Genomic DNA, 23,308 nt, shown 5'->3' with positions numbered 1-23,308 from the left:
TCTGTTTATTGGCCCTATAGGTGTTTGTTGCAGATGGGCTTTTACTGCCTTTCAACAATACAATTTTGAGCCACAAATAGTCAAATTTCCTCTTTTGGCAGGGAAATACAGCTAAGTTATGTACAGTACATTATACTATATATTTGTTTTATTATGTATGTATCGAATGTCTTGGACAGCCCCCCCCCAAAAAAACATCCGAAATAAGGTTCCATCTTAAAATGTTTATATTAACTAAGCTACCCAAAATTTCACAAATCTTAATCAGCAAGAGTCTTATTTTGAAAGTAGAGGCCGGACGTTTCTTTTTTAACACTCTGGCTAACTTGACAAACTCATCGACAAACCAGTCGTATCTTCTCTCGTCGAGTAACTTCACTGCCCACACAGCACATCTCTCTGTCTGCTCCGCTTCGCTTCAGTTTGTCGTACCTTTGCGCCACCAACGGGGGTTCCATCAGAACCCTCGACGCTAGAAGAGCGCCATGGCCCGCGTGGTGGTTGACGGGATGCCGGAGACGACCGTCGGAGGAGGAGGGATGCTTCGCCGGCGTAGGAGCAAAGCCAGACGGAGAAAGCGAAAGGAGTTGGTCGCCGTCCAGATGTGCTTTGCGGGGGTACTGCTGGGGTTCCTCGTGGGGGTCCAGTCTGTGGCACAGAAAGCAGGTGAGGGGCAGTTTAAATGTGTCTTTTATTAACTGTCAACCAACATGAATTACACGTTTATTTTGTGAAAAAATAGCGTTAATATGAAGTTTGTGGCAACCAGCAACAACAGGCTGTTTGGAGGCAAAAGGGCTGTTAGAGAAACACATTGTGAAGGGTATATTTAAAAATTTTTAAATGGCTTTTTTATGCATTTTGTTACATTTCAAATTCCTGAAACAACAAAATAAGCCTTAATTGCTCTTTTGTGATGGATGTTTAAAGGAAAATATAAAGAAAAGATATAAGAAATGTATGTTAACATCAAAAATAATGTAATAAAAACACTGAATTTTAAACAGTAGCCTAAGTACATTAAGGTCAGTTCAGACTTATGAACAACACAGACACTTGCTCAGTATGTATACAATAAAGTAGAAGCAAACAGTATGTAATTGAGTGGCAATAGTACACTGTACAGTTAGTACAGCAGAGGATCTGTAAACTCACCACTGAACAGGCTGTCAAAGCTAAAACACAATATAGATCCCATTAGGATTGGTAGATATGTCTGATCGAATTTTTGTTAGGATACAGCTTTAGAGTGTCAGCACACATTTACAATCACTGTAAAGAGCAAAACAGCAGCATAAACATGCCTTCTTGTAGTTCAACATCTGTAACTAATAATCCCCTGGAAATGGTAGCTCTATGTTGCTTGGATTACTTAATGGAAATCTACTTTTTAAAATAATTGTCTGTTAGTTACAGTAGGCAGGGGACAACTGATAAGCTGGATATAGAGTGTTAATGTGCTGTAGGTATTTGGCAGTCTGTTTATTCTGTGAAAGCTGATGACACTGACTAAATGACAAGCTTGCAAGCAGCGTTCTTGAACTGGAAATATAAATTTAACAGTAAACTTACAACCTTATTACCACTAACATGGGTTTTCATATTGACTGGCTTATGGGGAATCAGCTAATCATAATCAATAGTATCAATTTTACCTTTTTTACCTGTTGACTGAGACTATTGAACAGCTTTATATCATTGCCAGCTCTTAGCTCAGCCAATGTTTTGGTGTCTTTTGCGAAGTAGGTCTTGTTAAAGGTAAAGTTAACAGCCCAGTTAATGTAACTTAATATTACCAACTCTCTTCCATAATCACACAGCCCGGTGATGTTATCAGAATGTAAACAAAGCAACTGGTGCCGCAGTATAGAAAAATATTGAGGACCAGAATCCTTCAATGTGCTCCTCCCTTTTGTCCTCTTTCTTGTCCAACACTCCCCACTGCTGATTACCTCCAGATTTTCGTGTTTTCCTATCTCAGCCAGCTAAAGAGGCAAATGGCCAAATTACTGATTTTTTTCTGATAGTGTACTAAAGTCTCTGTTTTTGGGGGTCACAGAAAAGATGAGAATGTGAAATGATCACAGACAGGGCCTGATGGTTACTTTTTTCCCAAAGAGCACATGTGCTTCTAAGTCCTAAGAAGAATTTAGGAACGCATGAATAACTTTAGGGGTGCAATGAAAATTTATCCAGTAATATTTTTTTCCTCAATGAAGAGGTACAAGGAGACATTTATGAGCAAAATTATTTAATTTGTTTGAATACAAAAAATACAATAGGTTTTTAATTATTTCTGCTTTAAACTGTATTTATTTAATAATTATGTAATTATTTATACTTTAAACTGCTTCAAACTATATAAACAGTATAAATGGTATGAACATCCCTACTGATTATACATAAAATGGTTTCTCTCAGTTCTAAACACCAAAAAAAGTCTGCTCAGTCTGTTTAGACAGAAAAGAGTGGTTTCTGCACTGACGACTGGATCATGGGATTTTTTCAACAGACAACATTGGTTTAGCGCAGTGACTGTCATCGTCGTCGTTGTGTGAGCGACCTCTTTGTTGAAAAAAAAATAGAAGCTGTTTGGGCTGAATTTTGTAATACTGTCTATTTGCACGTGTGCTCGTCAATACATATTACAGGTTGTGTACATCTATTCGTAGTTTCAAAATGCGAGTGAAGCACTCGCAATTCTAAAAAGTAGTTTTTGAAGGAGGAAAATTTAATAACTGATTAACTGGTGAAGTAATTTATCAAGCCAAAATATTAGACATTCTCTGTTTCCAGCTTTTGAGGATTTGCTGCAGCTCTCTGTATCATTGCAAATAGAATATATTTGGGTTTTGGACTGTTGGAAACTGTGATGGCCATGTTTGACTTTTTTCTGATCTAATCGATAATGAAAATAATCAATTGCTGCAATCATAGATAAATGCAGGGATTTCTAAAAATGATTATTTTAGAATATATATTTAATTTTGTGCTGTATTGAGCTAGCAGGATGAACTGCAGTAACTGCATGGCTAAGGATATGCATTACCTTGAATTCTCTTTTTTTATACAATGAAGTGCAAAGTGGAGTAGTCCAATACCCTCATTATTTCTTTATGTGTTTGTTTGTTTTTCTTTCTTTCTTTCTCCCTTTATTTGATCCAATTTTTCTCTTTGTTTTTGCTAATGGCATTACTGCAACAGCTGTTATTTTCATTATCAGTCAATCCGTTTTACCTTTAAGTTCATTCTTAACCTTGGAAATAAAGTAGTTGTTTGACAAAAACAAAATCATAACTCAAGGTGCACTTTCTAGCTTTTTCTGGAGCTTTCAATGGTATTCCTCAGTTGATGAAGTTTGTTCGTAATGCCATGACTTGTCAGGTTAATTTGTTGCTTATTTTTCTGCTAAAATATAAGAAAATAGTGAAAAAATGTCTATCATAATTCCAGAGCCTAAGATGGCATCTTAAAATTCCTTGTTTTATCTGGCCATTAGTCCAAAGCCCAAAGATATTCAGATAACAGAGAAAAGCAGCAAATCCACAATATTTTAGAAATTGGTACCAGGAAAGTTCAGGCTTTTTGGCTTGACAAATTAAACTTTCTGTGAAATGACTAATCGTTTTAGCTCTAGTTTAGTTTATAAATTGTCAAAATTCACAGCGCAGTTGTCCAGAGTTCAAGGGGATGTCTTCAGATTGCTTGATTTGACTGACCCACAGTCGAAGAACCCAAACATATGCAAGTTACAGTGATATAAAAACACACTAAAGCACCCAATTTTTTGAAAGACAAGACAATTGATAATTGACTTAAACAGTGATCAAAATTCTATTAATCTTCTAAGGAATGATTAATTGATCACATTACATTACATTTGGAACAGTTTAGGGTTCCATGTCTTGCTAAAGGACATTTTGACATTTGGACAGGAGAAGTAAAGAATTGAACCAACAATCCTACAAATAATGGCTAACCAGCTGTACTACCTCAGCCCCTTAATGGACAGATTGTTTCAACACTGAACTTTCCGGTCATTAGACTAAACCCTCCATGTTGACCTCCTCTGGTGCAGAAATGTATTCTGAGTTGGCTAATTGACAGCATTTTCAGATAGACTGCCACATGGGAGACCAGGACCTCCACTCATGTCGGTGACAGTGACCCTTGGGCCACACTGAGGTCTTCAAGGTCTTGAACACAAATACACAAACACACACGTGTTAAGGTGTGTGCATTACCCCATATTTTTGCTCTGCCCGGCAACATTGTGGACCGACACGTGGATGTGCACACACCTCTCCTCATCTTCCCTTGTCCTCCATCTGTCCTTATTTCCTCCACCATCCTTTTAACCTCATCCATCTATACGTCCACATCTCACCTCCTGAAAATACAAGGAAAAGCCAGACCCAGGACAAAAGCACCATAAGAAGGGAGGATTACCCATGTGAGCAAACACATGTTGCCACTGCTATTATCTGCAGGTTTTAATATCATTGAGCTTTGCTACTCAAGCCAAAGTCCCTCCATCATCCATCTGTAACAGACCTAAAAGACGTGTGTACCAGCCAGACAAATGGTCATGCTATAGAGAAGCCACTAATGGTTGCTCAGTATATATGGTATACAGTATTAGTCTCCAGATGATCTTGTTACATAACTTAAAGCTCTTGTCTATGGGTCCCCTTCTCTTTGCACGCTAGCAGAGGGCGGGAGGGGAGAGCAGAGGAGCACAGATGGAGCACTTTATGCGGAAAAAGCTTCAGGACTTTGAGCTGAATTAGACAAAAAGGAAAAGAGACAAGAGTTGAGGGGAAAGAGGAGGAGGGAGGAGGTGATCTGAAGAACAAGTGAGGACAGCAGTGATGGAAGAGCAGGGAAGAAGTGAAAGAAAGAGTGAGATGAAGTAGGGGAGACAGAGTTGGGGAAGGCAGGCAGAAGGAGAGAAAAGATGATGAAGGGGGGAGCTTGTGCATGTTGAGGTGGCTGTAGTGAGGATGGGAACAAAGGTGGCTATGAATCAGAGAGCTAGTGGAGAATGAAGAGGAAGGAGAGAGGTCAGGTTTAAAGTAGTAAGTAGTGCAGACTAGGGGTCTACCGATATGTTTTTTTTTAATACTGATTATTAGTAATCAAGGAGACTGATAACCGATATTTGGAACGATATATATTTGCAGTAAAAATGAAAATCTTGGTGTAAAAATTTAGAATAACACAAACTCCAACAAAAACTTTGTTTAAATGCAAAATTCTAATAAATAAACAAAATGCTGTATGTACTGCAGACTACTTTCCTTGGGGGTGGTTGAGTGTAATACTCCCATACAGTTCTTTTTGACCTTTTCTTTAGTGCATCCATCTGCAATTAGGGTTTAAAGAATGAGAGAGAGATAGACAGAGTTAAAAGTAGGGTCACAGGCTGACATATGCTTAACACACGGTTATGCTTCATTTATTACAGCAAAACAGCTTTGGAAAGCCTTTAGTTGCTTTCAGTTGTTTAAATGTTATACATTAACAATATGTGATAGCAGGGAACCTGTAATTCAGAACTAGGCTACTTCATTACTAATGATTACTATAACTGAATATGTACAATAGCAATAGAAGTGACTATTCAACTCTGACAACTGTACAGTACCTATGCAGTCCATGTATGGATTAACATAGGCCTTGGGTGCAGTTCCATTAAGTCTAAAGTCTCTAACAACAATATCCTGCACATTTCCACAAGAAGCAGAATAAGAGCAATCTTCAGGACACACTTCAGTAACGTTACTAGCAGTCGTGGGTTGAGACTGAGAGCATGACTGGTAACGTGCAATTTTTTTGCTGGCCAAATTATGGATCGAAAAACGAATTTGGTGATATACACTATGGCATTCAAGCTAGCTGTACGGGACTCAACATTAGCTTAAGTTTTCATGACCATCGGCTACCTATAACATGTACAAACTCCAGCTCATGTGGTTGAGTAATGTTACATTCGCAATGTGGTAGCTAAAATAAGTTCCAGTTGCACCTGCACCAATGTTACTCAAAGATATAGCTTTCACTACATAAATAAACTATTATGTCATTCTAGTTAACTGTATATCACTGCAACGCAGTGCATCATTTGGGCATTTTCAGTGTAACTGGGAAACTGGGCATGCTTTTTATCATAGAAATAGATCATAAGATTGTTATGTATATTGCAACTTCTGCAATATCTGCTGCCTTACCTTTGAAATACAGCTCCGGTCTGCTCCAGTGTGCAAATGCCTTCCGCTGTGCCCGTCTGTGCCTGTAGCCTTCAGTGTTGATAGGCTATTACTCGTGATGTGTAACCAATCAGATAGTGCTGTAGATGGGACATTGCTCAAGACCACAGAGTGGTGTCTACAGACAGAGAGGCTAGTGATCAGAACCAAAGTAGCATTTTTTAAATTTCATTTATTTTATCGGCTATCAGATAAAAATAATAAGAATCCATTATCCAGGACAGTTCCATGTTTCTATGTTAAGTAACACTGAAGATACGTGATGTTGCCCCGTTCCAAAATCTCAGGGGATCTCCCTTCCAAAGACTGTCTTTAAGCACATTATTGGACCAGAAAAAAAATATCAGCATTGTAGGAAAACAAATCTTCCTCATGGTCTATTTTACATAAATGCTCCTAGGGAGAAGTCCAGTAATAAAAGAGGACGCAAGAGATCATAGCAAAAAGGTAAAAAAAAAAAAAAGGTAAATAAAGGTAAATACAATTCTCATTAAATAAATAACCAAAAATACATTCTTTTCAGAAAAATATAACCGGCTAATCTCTGTCTTGTGTAAATGCTCTGTGTAAGTGCCTGTGTATGAACAGAGTCACTAAATGCTCCATGCAAGCCAGCATGGTCTCAACAGTACTCTCTAGCACTGCAACCATGCCTCACAAACTTCCTTTTCATTTAGTAAATTTATGCATGAAAATAGCACCAAAACATAAAAATATCAATACATTTGTTTTAAACTTATTTAAAGTAACTAATGTCACATATATCGCAAAACACCCAAACTAAATAGATCAAACAACATGCATACTTTCCCAGCTAAAAGTCTGGAAGGAAAAGAGGGAGTTCAATAGTGCGACGCATACAGTTCACAAAATAAAACAGTCGCTAAACGTATTGTTTAAATACAGATCATTCCCTTTTACAGGGAAGTGAACAAAATTTACATCAGAACATGAATAGTATTTAATCTCATAGAAATATGCTCCCAACACTTCAGGAAATGTTGTATGAAGACTGAGAGGTATAATACTGGAAGTTTTGCATTAACATACACATGACTTTGGTCTGTGCAGTATTATCATAAGTGATATAAATGACTGCCAACTCTACAAATATAAATTGTAATAAGCTACAATTATCCTTTAAGCTTTGTGAAGGTCAGAACCGGAAATGGTTTGACATTGACCACAGAATGGTGAAAGAGCACACGTAAGAACATTTCATAGGAAAAGAAACAGAGTAAAAACACTATATCAACTAAATTGAATCACAAATTCATTTACCAGGAAGCCATCAAACTTCTAAGACAGGTGTATTACTGGAAACTCAGTATCTTCAATTTACAGTATTCTATTTGTTAGTTGATTATGTGCAAGATTACGAGCTTTGTTACTCTTCTACCCTAATTTTTTCATCTTCTGTTTCTGGTGCCAGCAGGCAAATTCTAACATTTCTCACAAATCGACTGCTGCCCCTCTCTCTGCTGGTGCCTTTGATGTGTAATTGAGAGGTTCATTAATTAGCTAGTTAGACTTGAGAGAATGTCGACAGAGCTGTGGAGGTAAGCTGTAGAACCAGAGGAATATTTGTTGAAAATTTTCGTTTCACTGAAAGCCAGAGATGGCTGTTTATAAACAGTGACTGAAAATTTCATCCAAACAACTTTTTAACCTCCAAAAACAGCAAAAAGAATGTTTACTGTGTGCAGCATGTATGTATATATGGTAGGCAAAAGTCAGGATAGCAATGTCCCATGGGTGTGAGTTTTTAGCATTTGAAGAGGTTAACAGGTGATTGTCTCTTTTGTTCATAGTGAAATCAGCAACTTTTTATATATGTAAAGTACAATGTGTGGTTAAGTTAAACCTGTAATTGTTTTTTAGAGAGGTCTGAAGTAGCATTTCCCTCTTTTCAAGAGGAGCTGTAATGTGTGACCATAGATATTCCTAAACTGAGTTATGCTTAGCAGACACATTAAATCTGCATTCATTGATTTTTTTTCCTTTTTTGCCACCATGGGGTGTTACAAGTGACTCGCTTCACATTACACATACACGTTTGATCCATTGTTGATGTAAAAATGTTGGTAAGTGCCTCTAAAAAAGTCAGTTCCAAAAATAGCAAAAATTCTTAAATTTCTTTAAGAATACATTTCTAGTAAAAAACAAAATGCTGGTTCTTTATACAAACATACATGCTCTATTTTCAATATCAGTGGCCCTCTTCATGTTTTGCACATTAAAGCTATACGTAAGATTTGCTATCAAATCTAACTTTTTGCCTTTAAATATACAACATAAAGCAGTGTTCATGCTAGCATACACTTCCATCTTTTCAGCAAAATATCTTGTTTTGTAATATCTGGGGTTCATCATCATCATCATAATCCGTTATTTCTACTTGAAAGAATCATTGAAGAAGACCCTCATTACAACGATTTCAATTTAAATTGCATACACAAAGAAAAAGATAATAACAAGGAGATAAACTAGGAGAGAACGCAAAACTACAATTAGCCTAATGAACAAAAAACATTAAAATCTACAAATTAGGAAAGATAGTTAGATAGATTAAGATATATAAATAAAATCTAGTTATGTGGAAAAAAAAACGTAAAAAAACATTCTGAATAGATTAAAAATAATTTAAAACTTAAAATAAAATACCGTTTTCCTATGTAAAACTATTGCAAGTAGAGGTTGGGAGGTTTAAGATCAGGTTTATAAAATGTGCAAAAGGTTTGAGCGTAGTGATTTTTGGAGGTTCTCTAATTTGTTTCAGAAGTCAGGTGCACTAAAATTAAAAGTAGTCTTTCCAAGTTAAGACCTGGCTCGTGGAACATGAAGTAAGAGCCGGTCAGTAGAGCGGGTCTGATAGGGCATATGAAATACAATGGTGTGTGCTAAGGTTTAAGAGTGGGAGAGGATACATATCTAAAAGTCACATCACCGTAGTCCAAGACTGAAATGAACACTAGTTGGGTTGGGTATCATTTGAAATTTTAAAAAACTTGACATTGCACCTGAGCTTCAGAACTGAAAATAAATATTTTTAGATACCTTTTTTTGAGGAATATGAACAGATTTTTTACAATCCCCTTTTTCATTTAATAACACAAGCCAAACTTCTCAAATCTTAAAGCTGCATTAATTGATATTTTTAAAACTTAAAAATTACCATGTGTAATGTGAAAGGGACCACTTGTAGTGATGGGCACAGAGAATTGTCACTAACTCTGCAGTTTGTATCAGCTCTAGAAGAACATTAGCTTCTTGAAGCTCCTAGTTTTGATTTTACTGCCTGTGCCATTGCTCCTTTGATTCACATCAGTGTTGTTTCCAGTCACACACTTAGGGAACTAGCTGGTGAACATAGTGGAGCATTTAGCAGCTAAAAGCCTAAAGCAAAGAGCTAGATGGAGGGTAAATGTTGGACTTTCTATTACTACTATTACTAGTACTAGTACTTTGTCAGTTGGTAAGAAGCACAACTTCCAAAGGATGATACTTTGTATCTGTAGGATGTGTAAACAAGCAACAGTTTGCTACCACATCATCCATATCAAAATTTTAAGGCCACAATCTAACTATTGGTGGAGAAATCTGTCTGTCTTTCTTTCTGTCTGTCCTTTAATTTTCTTGACAACTGCCCAACCGATTGACTTCAGACTTCACTTGTGTATTGTTAAGGACCCGAGGAAATGCAGTGTCGACTGTGAAGGTTTTTGGATGAGTGGTTGTTTAGAAACATAAAAAGAAACATTAAATGACAGTCGGTTAGGGCTGGGGTTACTCATCCATGTAACCTACGTCACTGATAAGGACAATGGTGCATTGAAAAGACGGCTGCTCCATGTCAAAAGTATGGATTCCCAGAAAACAAGCGTCAGCTACAAAACCTCAAACAAGATCATCTAAAGTGTGGGACTATTTAAGACCGAAACCTGAGCTAAAACTAAAAATGACATATAAAACAACAGTATATTTGCAATGCATGGTATAATGCATTTTAAGTTTTTAGTTAAATTCTTCAGTAAAAATACAGATTTTACAGTTCAGGGAAAGGGTTACTATGACACAAAGTGATTAAATTAATCTACGCTCACTTGCCAATTTATTAGGTACGCCTAGATAAAACTAATGCAGTGTAATAAAACAGGCCTGCAATAAATCCTCCTTCATGAGGATTATATTGTTCATTTTTTATTGAATCTGTTTAGGAGGATGTTGATTTATTTTAATGGTCATTTTGGAGACTGTAATTTGGGAACACCCCTCAGTATAACCTATTACAGTTCAACAGCACCACAAATCACAGCCTCTAAAATGACCGTTAAAATTAATCAACACTTCAAATTCAATAAAAACTGAAGAGTATCATCCTCATGGAGGAGGATTTATTGCAGGCCTGTTGTATTATACTCCATTAGTTTTATCTAGTTGTACTTAATGAATTGTTAAGTGAGTGTATGTGTCACAGAATTTCTTTTGAATTCGTGGTCCAGTATTTTCTGATCAGGTATGTGACACATAGGGCCCATTATTACTGTTAATATCATAACACAGCAGTAATGTGAAAATTAGATGATGATGATTAGATGATTGAATAAAATATTTAACTATTAATGAGATAACAAGAACATTTGGAATGGGCACTGCACTAGCATGATTTCCACCTTGTATCTAATAAAACTATAATTTTTCTAATCTTATCGACCACTCAAAGCACTTTACCTTACATGGCATATTCACCCATTCGCACACACATTCATACATGGCATTCACACACACTCAAACATACCGATAGTACAGCCACCAGGGCTGACATGGGGTTCAGTATTTGGGGTTCAGTATCTTGACCAAGGATACTTCAACTTGTAGTCTGGAGAAGCTGGGAATCTTAACAACCTGCTCTACTTCCTGAGCCACAGCGCCCCCCCCCCAAAAAAAAAGAAAAGAAATGCGCCTTTAAATATTGTCTAAACAGAAGCAGTCATATTAATATCATATTATATAATTTAAAATTGGCAAAAATTACTATTTAAATTCAAAACTAATCAAAAAATAAGCAAAGAAGATTATGAATTTGATCAAGCATTCAGTGCTAGCTTTTGGTATTTGAAAGTTTTGCTTACTCTGGATACTGGATGTGCTATGGAAACGTTTTGGTCAAAAAAAATTAGGTTCCATACTAAGCCCTATTAAAGTCTCAAAATCTGTGCTAATGGCATTAAAGGGCTAAATGTAGCACCTTTAATTTATAGACTATCTGAACTTTTTGGGCTTGAGACCCTCAAAAACGGAGACACCTCCTGAAACACTCTTTCACTCTGTTTTTTTTTTTTTTGCTTCAAGCTCTGTAGCTATCACACCTATGCTGTCAACCACACATACACTAATGTGCACACCTCTGCACACAGGACTGTGTCTAATTCAGCTGCATCTGGGTCAGCCTGTGTGCACAGAGAGCAACACTCCCACAGTCTGAGGCAGACACAAACAACCCCTCTCTCCATGCATTTCTCCCTCCTCTGTCATATTCTCTCTCAATCATACCCTTCATCTAGTGGTCACTATGCTCTCATCTTGTTCCTCTCTCCCTCCATTTTGGTGGCTATGATTTTGGTGTATCCCCCTGTAGCTCTAACCCTTTTGCCCTTTGTAGTGCCTCAGTCACACAGCAGCTAGTTTATTTTTCTCCTCATCACTTTTTCTCCCTCGCTCATTCTCTCCTGTATCATCAACACACAGCCTTCAAAATCGTGTTCATAGAATTTGCTCAAGCAGACCTCACTTATTCCTTGACTCATTTATTTATTGTTTTGCTTCACCGTCCCATCTCTTCATTATTGTGTCTTATTTAAATAAGCTAGTGTGTTTGCACTAGCACACTTAATGCAGCTCAACCTAAGTGGAAGAAATTTGTGTTTAGACATTTTCTTTTTGAATAGGTTAGTCTTGGATACTTGAATATTAATTTTTGATTCTTCTTCTGTTATGATACCTTAGGTTTGGTACAGATGTTTTTTTCCAATACCTTAGTTTCAGTCATTTTCCACAGCAGGAACTTAATTACAATTGAGTGCCTAAACATCTTGGTTGGGCAAACAAAGATGTCTAGGCCCTCAGTTGTAATTAAATTCCTGCTGTGAAAAATGACTGAAACTGGACAAATAAAGTACTGGTTGTCCTGATTGGTACAGATGGAGTAGTAAAGTTAAGTTTAAGTTCCAGCAATAAAAAGGGGTCATTTCAGAAGTATAAACATGTTTTTCTGTAAAACTTTTTGGCAAAACTAGCAGTGGGGCTTTAACAATGGCAATGTTAAACCACTATCACTATAACCAGGGCCAGTTTTAGCCTGCTACATTAGGATGGGCTGGTAGAAATAATAGGTGCGAAACTTGGGCGGTTGGTAGCCCAAAGGTTAGACAAGCGGACTTGTAACCCGAAGGTGGGGGCCAAAACTCTGAGAGAGCTTTCCCCAAAGTGGTCTCAGAATATTTACGGGACTGGAAAGATTTTTTGGTGAGATGTTGGATCATTTGAACATTTATTGAAATGAAACCATGTGAAACGTTTAGAAGGAAAAATTACTATTTGGTGAAGCTGTTCATAACTCATAGTCATCTGAAATGTGACCCTGACTACACACTGCTTTTGGTAAGACGTCTGAAGCCAAAAGGTTGCTTTGCCTTTGCCCTGTGTTTCTGCAGTCTGAGCCAGCAGAGTTCATAGTTGTCATAGCAACACCCCTCCCCCTCGGCATGCTCTGACAGACACTCTTTAGCCTCTTTTAAACAGAGAACCTGCTATATTGCCGCAAAGAAGACTCCTCATTATGCTGCCTTCGCTAGTTTACATGAATCAAACAAATCCGCCATAATTCCGCAATTCCCGATTTTAGATAGCATGCCAGGGTTCCGGAATCAGAAGCAGGACGTGTAACACAACAGTGTCGTTTTCTGTCTCATCATGCCTGCGCTCCCTTAGATACAGACGTCGATGCATATTGCCAGCTTATTGCCAAAACAGCACTGCCCCTAGTTTTCAAATGTTTATAAAATAAAAAATAGTCTAAAATTGGCAAAAAAATGATCAAGATCAGGAGCTACCCAATTAAAGAAGAGACTAACAAGATTACAAATCAGACCAGACATTCAATGCCAGTTTAAAGTACTTGACAGTTTTTGATGTTTAGTGTGGACACATTTCAGTTCATACCAAGAAATTACAGAGATCTGATACTCATAATAACACAAGTTATTATTAATATTTTACAGCTGATGTTAAATTTAAACCTGCATTTTTTATTTATTTTTTTCTTGCCACTTGGGGGCAACAGAACAAGCTGTAAACAAAATACAGAAATAGTATCACCTTGTGAAGCAGAAATTGCTAATGTGTTAGCAAACATTTTACCCATCCAGCAGACACCAATCATTGCTAATCATTTTACCAATCATTTGAAGTTGCATTTCTGTCCAATTTTCAGTTTTGTTTTGCTCTGTTTTGGTCTCTACCAACAAAATGTCTCATTCTTTAGATACTAAATGTAACACTGACTTGTCACTAACTTTTTGCTGTTAGGTGCTGAGCAGGTAGTGTACACTGGGTTTTTTCTCTTTTTCGCTGAAAACTGAATCTGGAAGCGTTGTTGATGAGAGTGGTTGACTACAACGTTACAGTAAAGTTGAGGGTCATAAAACCAAAACAATGAGCTTAAAGACACTAAAATGCTTATCTCAGAGCTTAGGGGAACTGCAGAGTTGATTGATGACTCTGTGGGTTCGTCACTACAATTGACAACCTCAACATTAAGAATCGTCATGAAAATAATGATGGTAAAATATTGATAACTGCAACTTTGAGATTTTTCTAACCAACAGTATGGCTCTACTACCCTGAGTCAAATCAATTCAAATGTGAATGTATTTACAAGAGAAATAAATACTGCATCTGTGTAAACTGTATACAGCATGTGTGAATATGTGGACATGGAAACATGTCCGGTACACACAGATTAACCTCTCCACTATGCTGTGAGTGACTGTGCTAAGCAAGGATGAACTGACCTTCATCTGCACTTGTGCACGATTTAATACATGCACATCAGGGTTATCCTTACAAAAATACACAAAGCCTTTTTTACAGTGTTAACGTTTCTCTCTGCTCAGGAAAATGAGTACTCTACTGCACAAAGTACTGCTGTAAAATGAAGGCAATACAGTAGCTACATAACAGGAAGGAAGCGTGTGTGTGTGTGTGTGTGTGTGTGTGTGTGTGTGTGTGTGTGCCTGTGTGTGTGTGTGTGTGTGTGTGTGTGTGAGATGAATGACAAAGTAAGAATATGAGGTGCAAATGGCCTGCTTGTGTTAATCAGGGACTACAATATATGCATTTTTCTCTCTTATTCTCGCATTTGCTTTTTTTAGTGCTCCTTCATTCTCCCTCTTTCTCTCCCTTTCTCTTTCTTTTCGTTCTCTCTTTAGCGACGTCTCTTCTTTTCTATACACCCCTCCTGAGCCAATTGTCATGTAGCATTTCATTACAGGAGCTGCTTTTTGCAGGTTTTGTGACAGTGAGTCCATGTTTTGATAGATGGCTTTGTGTTATTGTAACAAGCTGAACACCTAGTGGCGCCTGTCTACAATCTGGGTCAGGTGGCTGGGAATCATATTGTCCTTTTTCAAATCACAATTTCCCAGAGCCCTAGGCGATGTCTTCAAAATTGCTAGTTTCATCTGAGGATTTGTCCAAAACCTAAATATCTTTACGTTGTGGACATTATTTAAATTGTTACTATCACAGTAGACGAGCAAAAGCAGCAAATCTTAAAAATTGAGAAGCTGTAACCAACAAAATTTTTTTTGCACAAAAAACTGTTTAAATTATTGATTGTCAAACTGGGTGATTCATTTTCTGTTGGTCAACTAATCGATTAAAAGGCTAATCATTTCAGCTCCTCTGCCAACAGCTTTCACCAAAATCTGTTGAAAAACTGTGAACAGCTTGTCCAACACACAAGTTTACAGCTGACTTGACACAATCTGCCAATGTGGAATGGTGGAAAGAGCACTCAAATGCCTTTGAATAGTGAACTAATATGGACTTGGAATGCTCATGTTGCGCTTTTTCTGCTCTCTATGCCAAGAAGTCGATAAGATAATTGTCCTATTTTTGTTTTAGATTCTCTCTGCTCTCTAGTGGTCAAGAATCAGGCAATAAAACTGCAAAGCTGTCACAGTTTTACATACAAGTGGTATGAGTAGGTGTTACAAATAAAATCCTCTATAAAGGTATGTACAAATGTAATGTGTCTTGATATTTTACTTATTGTCCAACTGAACTGGAAGATGAGATGTAAGTCTTGAAGCTCAATACACTAAAAGATTATGTGTATAATGCCAGAAACAAGAACAAGAATGCAGTCCTTATGCTACATCACAGTTTTATTGAGTCAAAACATCATGTGGTGTGTTTCCACCTGAGGAGACTTGGTGAAGGCGATTAATATGCTGTAACGGTAAGGATGAAAGGATCTGCTAAATGATGTGTGCTTCCTTAAATGAATAGTGAGAGAGCATCGTTTTGGGAAAAGCAGCTGTTAAGAAATGTGCTATGACAGATAGAAATTCTTCTATACTGTGAAATAATGAAGTTCCACATACAATCCAAACTCTGCTATAGAAGGGTCTCTACATCTTTTTTTAACATCATAGTTTTACTGAGGAAAATGTGTAGTCACTACAAAATGTAGCACCCTAATTCTGTAATCCTTTGTGCCAATGCTTTGAAGTGGGATTGTTGAGGACCTTCCAGGGATAACTGCACTAAAGAAACAGTGGAAATCCAATATTCTAAACTACCTCCAGAATGGGTCAGAGACACAATAACACCAAATGCAGCTGCAACATACATTCAGATACAGATTGAACCTGGAAACACATGAAAATTAGACATGGTAATAGATTAGGGTACTCAAGGATGGAAAATAAAGTATGACAAAGTGTTTACTGTAAGGTTTCTGCAGAGATTCTTTAGCATTGGAGTTTAGCAAGTCTGGGTATTTTGCAAACTGAGAACTGTATCCAATGGCTATCAGAGCCCAACCTTATTTCTGTGAATCTTAACAATTGCGGTATTTTCTTGTCAACATGAATTTGTAATGATGGATCCATTTGAGGGTTTGAAATGCCCTTAGTGAGTTACCTCAGGCTCCTTTTGTTTGAATGAACTCCGCGTTTGAATGAACTAAAGCCAGTGACTTTTCTAAGTTACTTTACTCATCCTTTGCCCATTTGAGTTTTTCTTGAATCAACCAGCAATCAGAGTTGACAATGGTACTGCATCTACTACAGCATTAAAACGATCGATTCTCTAAAACCAGTGAACCATTCATCTGGAATGTTCCCTGCTGTGGGGAACAGACATGGAAAAGTCATTGTTGCTGCTATGTTTATGCTGCAAAATGCTCTAAGCGGGCGAGGATGGAGGATGAGATCAAGCTCTATGAAAGACAATGGATAAACTGTGGAAAATGCCACTTGTATGAAAAGGCAAATAAGGACATGTGCAAAGTCTTTCATCGGAGCTCAAGCAAAAAACAGAGTTTCTTACCAGTTTTACTAACATTTCCTGATCGTTGTAGAGGCCAGACCTAAACTCCTCCTCTATCAATGGAAATTATGTTCTAAGCATCACCAACATGGTGGGTGTAGTGAACTGCTCCTTGGTTCGGGCAGTGGCAGAGCATGAGACACTGCCCTTTTCAGCTTCTTTGTCTGCTGACCACTGGACCCTGGTTTGGAACAGAAATTGAGCCAGGCTCTCTTCCCATCCATCTGCCACATTGCTGGAGCTGAGAAACAGGTTTCCTGTCCTGGATGAACTCGACAGATCCATTCTCCTCACCTCTGGAGCTCTCTCCTGACCATCCACCGGGGAGGTCACTGCGGCGCTTGCCAACCAGGCAGGCTGGTAATCCAGTACATCCTCGGCTATATTCAAGGGTTCACAAGAGCCCCAGGAAACGTGTTCCAGCATCTCAGCTGCCTTCTCCTTCCATCTTATAGGTGACTCCATCGTTAGAAATATTAAGGAAGGATTGGCAAAAACCAGGTGCAAAAGTTTGGGATATAACAGATAAATATTCTTAAAACTCAACCAACTGAGGAAGCTGTTATATCCATGGCGTTACAAATGACAGTCCCCTTTCTGCAGTCGGAGCTACTGAAGTAGGACTTTTCTTAATTCATTTAATTCTGTTGGGTGTTTTTCCGATTGCTGAGTTTAAACACCTGGTTACCAACTACATGTCAAAGCCATCACCAGAACTTTGTGGGCAATTTTAATCTACTCTGCACCTGCCGAGACTTTTTTTAAAGAGACTGTGTCCACCCCAATTTTTTGTGGTCATGTACACTCAAAACAATTTATTTTTTGTACTGATCAAAATAACCAGAAACCAACAGAGGTGTGTTCCTCTAAATGATGTCTGTTCAACCCAAGCCCTTTAAACCATAGTATTGGTTCCACTTCACAAAGTAATTTCTCCGATCCGTCTGGCCTATGTTCTATAAGCCCCACTCCCCCTACAATTGCTGTACATGTATACATATATGAATAACTACTAGAAATACTACAAGGTTATATTCCCACCAGTACAGCATTACTACTGCTTCCAATGCTTTTAATCTAATCCGTATTGCATCCAATCCCAGGGAAACCATTCTGCATATTCATCAGGCGGCACCTCTCGTAAAAAAGGTGCTTTTAAATGTCAGATCAATTTCCCACAAGTCCTTCATTTTAAATGATTTTATTTTAACCCATGAATCAGAATTTTTATTTCTCACTGAACCCTGGCAAAGACCTGGTGAAATCAGCTCTTTTTCGGAGTTGTGTCCTCAAAAATACCAGTATCTTAAATCAGCGTAGTTTAGTAGAGAATTCTCTGAGTTTTTGTCTTTTATGGTAACTCAATTTTAGGTGATTTTAACATTCAAACTTGCTATTCATCTAACCCACTTGCTCGCTATTTTCTACATTTAAGTTACTCTTTCAATCTTAGTTAGTCATAGGTCCTAAACACGTACATGGTCATATACTTGACCTTATTTTAATTTTTGGCATTCCGGTCCCCAGTGTCCAGATAAACAATGTCAGTTAATCTGATCATTGGCCCATTATGTTTTCCACCTCACTTCCCTACCAGACTCCTAAGCGCTGTCTGCCACAGGACTATACCAGTTCTATTACCTCTCACACTGCGAGGAAGTTCTCAGATGCCTTCTCCTCTGCTCTGATTAAAGTTAACTCTACTGGTCTGGGCACAGAGGAACTGGTCAAAGTATTTGGTTGTGCTTGCACCAATATTCTCGACTCAGTTGCCCCTTACAAAGTTAGAAAAGCTAAAATCAAAGCTCAGCCCTGGTTTAATTCTGTAACTTGTTAAGTTAGGCAGGAATGCAGGAGATCAGAGCGTAAATGGAAAAAAGACAAACCCCCAGGTGTACCATTAGCATCTGAGATACTGTCTGGGTAAATACCAATAGTGTATCAAAGAAGAAAGAACGAAATATTTTTCTGATATCATCTTCAAACATGCCCCTTGACCTAAATTTATTTTAATACAATAAATACAGTAGTAAACCCTGCAGTCCCAAATTGTCCTGAAGCAACACCATATAACTGTGATTATTTCATAAGATTCTTTAATAGCAAAATTGACATTAGACGATCTCAGACTTACTGCCCTCCTACGATCTCTCAGGTAAACTTGTGCTCCTCAGTCTTCATCAACTTTGAATCTTTTTCTCTCTCCTCTTTGACACTTATTATCTCACTTATGAAACCTACATGTCCCTTAGACATTATTCCCTCATGTCTAATTAAGGAAGTATGGACACTGTTGCGCCTCGTATTTTGTCAGTAATTAAGAGCTCCTTGGTCAATGGCTATGTCCTGTCTTTCTTTAAACATGCTGCCAATCATCACTGATCAAAAAACCTAACCTAAATCCATCTGTTCCTAATAATTACTGACCAATTTCAAAGTTCTCTTTTTCATCCGAAAATCCTGAAAAAGTCTTTTCTGTCAACTCATCTCCTTCCTGGACAAATTCAGCATACTGGAAAAATTTCAGTCAGGTTTTAGGATGCATCACTGCAAACAGTCCACTCTCCTGAATGTGACAAATGATTTGTTCTTGTGTTTAGACTCAGGAAATCACACAATTTAAAATCTTTTAGATCTCACTGCTGCATTTGACACAGTTGATGACTCCATCCTCTTGGATCGCCTTAAGCATGTTGCTAGCATTCAAGGACAGGCATTCATTGGTTTGCCTCCTCCCTCCAGGATAGATCAGCCGATGTTGAAATTGATAATGTGTCTTCTTTCTCTGCCACCGTATCCTGTTAGGTTGTATATTAGGTCTTATTTTACTTTGTTATGCACACAACACCCAGCTGTACCTGCTGCTGAAACCTCTTGATCTATACAGTTTTAACTCCCTTCTAAATTGCACTGAGGATGTAAAATCAAAACGCTTCCTTAGGCTAAACCAGAATAAAACTAGGTCCTAATATTTGGCCCTGCAAACAACTCTACAACCACAATCAATGCTCCTGGGCCTCTGTCATTGAATGTAAATTCCCATGCATGAAATCTCTGTGTTATCTTCTATTCTAGTTTAAAATTTGATAAACAAATCAACTCGGTTGTCACTACTGTCTTTTCCATCTTAGATCACTTGCATAATTAAAATAATTTTTGTCTTTTATTTCATCCTCTTATTTCCTATCAACTCGACTACTGCAATGCTCTCTATGTAGAAATCAGTCAGTCAGCTTTATCTCGCCTGCAGCTGATTCAAAATGGAGTATTGAGACTCTTCACTAGTCCCAAGAAGAGAGACCACATCTCCCCTGTGCTGGCCTTTATGTATGGGTTACCAGTAAAGTACAAAATTGATTTAAAGATTCTTTTATTTGATTTTAAAACTCTGCATGGTCTGGCGCCAGATTATATTTCTGAACTGCTCAATACCTAATCCACCACCAAACCCCTCAGATCTGCTGACCAATCACTGCTCTCCATTCCATGCACCCAGTTAAAAATCAAAGGTGATTGAGCATTAGATCTTCATCCTCCATGATATCTTTAAAACCGTCTGAAGAACCATCTCTTTAACCTCTTAACTGTCATCATGGAGACATGCCCTGACCATGGCTTTTATTTGTTTGTATTTTATTTGTTGTTTGTGCAATGCTGTTGTGTTATGACTTTGTCAAGATATGCTATGCTTTTATTAAATTACTTATATCCTCTTATTTAGGTATAGATATTGTTTATTTATAGTACAGTAGAGGTATAGCATAAAGATGTGTAACAATAATGAGACTAATACTAAAACTAATAATTATAATAATAGGGTGAATAACAGTAGTAATAAAACTAAATATAACAATAGATGATAATCATAATATTTGAAGCAGTGGGTGTTGAGCTGGATCATTGTGGCAGTAGGAGGTTTGCAGTCTCAGATCCAGACTCTGCAGCACCAAGGGCAAATACCTGTAGAAAGCGACAGTAGGAGAGAGGAGAGACCAGAAAGCACAAAACTAGGGGAGAGAGAAAAAGTCAAGTTTGTAATGAGCATCGATGCCATATGAATGCGTGCAGGTGGAGAGGAAGAGGAGGAGAGAGGAGCTTGGTGGATAATGGGAAGTCACCCAGCAGTCTAGGCCTATAGCAGCATAACTAGGGGATGGTTCAACACAAGCCTGAGAGAGCCCTAACTGTAAGCTTTATCAAAAAGGAAGGTTTTAAGCCTAATCTTAAATGTGGAGAGGGTGTCTGCCTCCCGGACCCAAACTGGAAGAAGGTTCAACAGTAGAGCAGCCTGATAACTGAAGGCTCTGCCTCCTATTCTACTTTTGTATACTCTAGGAACCACAAGCAAGCCTGAGTTCGGGGAGCACAGTATTCTAATGGGGTAGTAAGTTACTATGAGCTCTTTCAGATATGATGGTGCTTGACCATTAAGGGCTTTGTAGGTGAGGAGAAGGATTTAAATTCTGTTCTGGATTTTATAGGAAGACAATCCAGTGATGCTAACACAGGAGAAATGTGATATCTTTTCCTAGTTCCTGTCAGTACTTGCGCTGCAGCATTCTGGATCAGCTGGAGAGTATTTAAAGATTTGTTGGGACAGCCTGATAATAAGGAGTTACAATAATCCAGCCTAGAGATGACCAAAGACATGCTTGAAGTTTAGCTAACTTATTGGTTTCACCAGGCTTCATTGACAATACAGTTGGGTATCATCAGTATAGCAATGGAAGTTTATAAAGTGTTTCCTAATAATATTGCCTGAAGGAAGCATATATAAGGTGAATAGAACTGGTCCAAGCAAAGAACCTTGTGAAACTCTGTGACTAACTTTTGACTATATGGAGGATTTATCGTTAACATCCACAAACTGAAATCAATCTGATAAATAGGACCTAAACCAGCTTACAGTGGTTCCTGCAATGCAAATTAATTGTTCCAGTCTCTGTAAAAGGATATGATGGTCAACTGGTTGGTGACAACTTTCTCAAGGATCTTAGAGAGAAAGGGAAGGTTAGATATGGGTCTATAGTTTACTAAAACATCTGGATCAAGAGTATGCTTTTTAAGAAGAGCTTTAATTACAGCTGTTTACCTTCTTTTTTAGAGGGGCAGTAGAGTCGAGTGTCGTTCTCATTGAGCCTGCAGCACTATCAACAAGATGGTCAATTTGGGATAGACTAAAGATAGCATAGGAGTCCTCTGTTATATTGTAACATGGCAGTGAATTAAGGGCTGATTGAATCATTTCCTTAAATTTAGCTACAGCACTATCAGATAGACATATAGAAAAGACATTTTTGCCTAATAGTGTGTAGTCCAGTAACAGCAATTCAAAAGTTATTAAATAATGGTCTGATAAAAGAGGATTCTGTGGTAAGACAATTAAATGTTCAGTTTCAATGCCATAAGTCAGAACAAGGTTGATGGTGTGGTTAAAGCAGTCAGTGGGTTTATTTACACTCTGAGCGAAGCTGATTGAGTCTAACAATGAGAGAGACGCAGTTCTAAGGCTATCATTATCATTACGACTACTGGGAGCTGGCTAACTACCGCGGCCAAACGATTTGGTTTCCATGTTGTGGAGCCGTGCTTCCAATTGACTGAGCTTCACCTCCATCACTGCAAATAAACTACACTTATTACATGTACCATTAGTTCTAAAGGAGGCAGAGGAATAACTAAACATGAGACACACCGAGCAAGACAGAGCAGGTAAAGTAACTAGTGGATGTGAAAGCATGTAAACAACTGTTAAGTAGCGAGAAAATCACTAACAGAAAGCAGGTAATTACCTGCGGTAATGAAGAAGATATCAAAAGTAACTGGGTAGAGGCAGAGCAGCAAAACTCGCTACCAGTCACACAGAAACTGGTAACAGGAAATAACACAATACACATAACTCAGCACGTCAGTCTTTGATAGACCTGTCCAGGGTGTACACTGCCTTTCACCCAATGTCAGCTGGGCTGGACATCCAGCCCCCTGCGACCCTCGAAGATAAAGCTAATGGATGGATGGATGGATATACCCATAATTTAATCTCTCTGTAAATCTCTCTGTAAAGCACTTTGATTAACTTTTGTTGTTTTATAAATATGCTATAGAAATAAATTGATTTGACTTGATTTTTTGTTACTAAGTTTAGTTTTAGTCAAGACTAACTGTCTTATTAGCTAGTTTTAAACTGGATTTGGCTCTGCTGCTTTAGCTGTGTAGTCGACCACTTGGTTTGGGGTTAACTCTGTTGTAACTGCACATTTACAATGCTGTTTTCTTTGAAATTATATACTTACTTCCCATAAAAAATATTTTTTGGCAAAATAAATGTCAATAAGTCAGACTATGGTCTTAAATAAATTTTGTCTAAATATCTAGTTACTGCATTTGGGTCTTGTACAGTAGAACTGGTGTAACACTGGTTC

The 23,308-nt window shown here is 37.9% G+C and overlaps 1 protein-coding gene across 1 annotated transcript in view; it reads left to right on the top strand.

Moving 5' to 3' along the window:
• Positions 1 to 485: 485 nt before the first annotated feature.
• LOC120796111 (sodium/potassium/calcium exchanger 3-like) overlaps positions 486 to 23,308 on the top strand; it is a 122,702-nt gene continuing 99,879 nt past the window's right edge. Inside the window, exon 1 of the mRNA XM_040138501.1 lies at positions 486 to 666. Coding sequence (XP_039994435.1) covers positions 486 to 666 — 181 coding nt within the window. The remainder of the gene's footprint in view (positions 667 to 23,308) is intronic.

The sequence above is a fragment of the Xiphias gladius genome, chromosome 11 (assembly GCF_016859285.1).
Source record: "Xiphias gladius isolate SHS-SW01 ecotype Sanya breed wild chromosome 11, ASM1685928v1, whole genome shotgun sequence".
Classification (NCBI taxonomy): Eukaryota; Metazoa; Chordata; class Actinopteri; order Istiophoriformes; family Xiphiidae; genus Xiphias; species Xiphias gladius.
The sequence above is the reverse complement of the archived record's forward strand: the minus strand, read 5'-3'. Positions and strand labels throughout refer to the sequence as shown.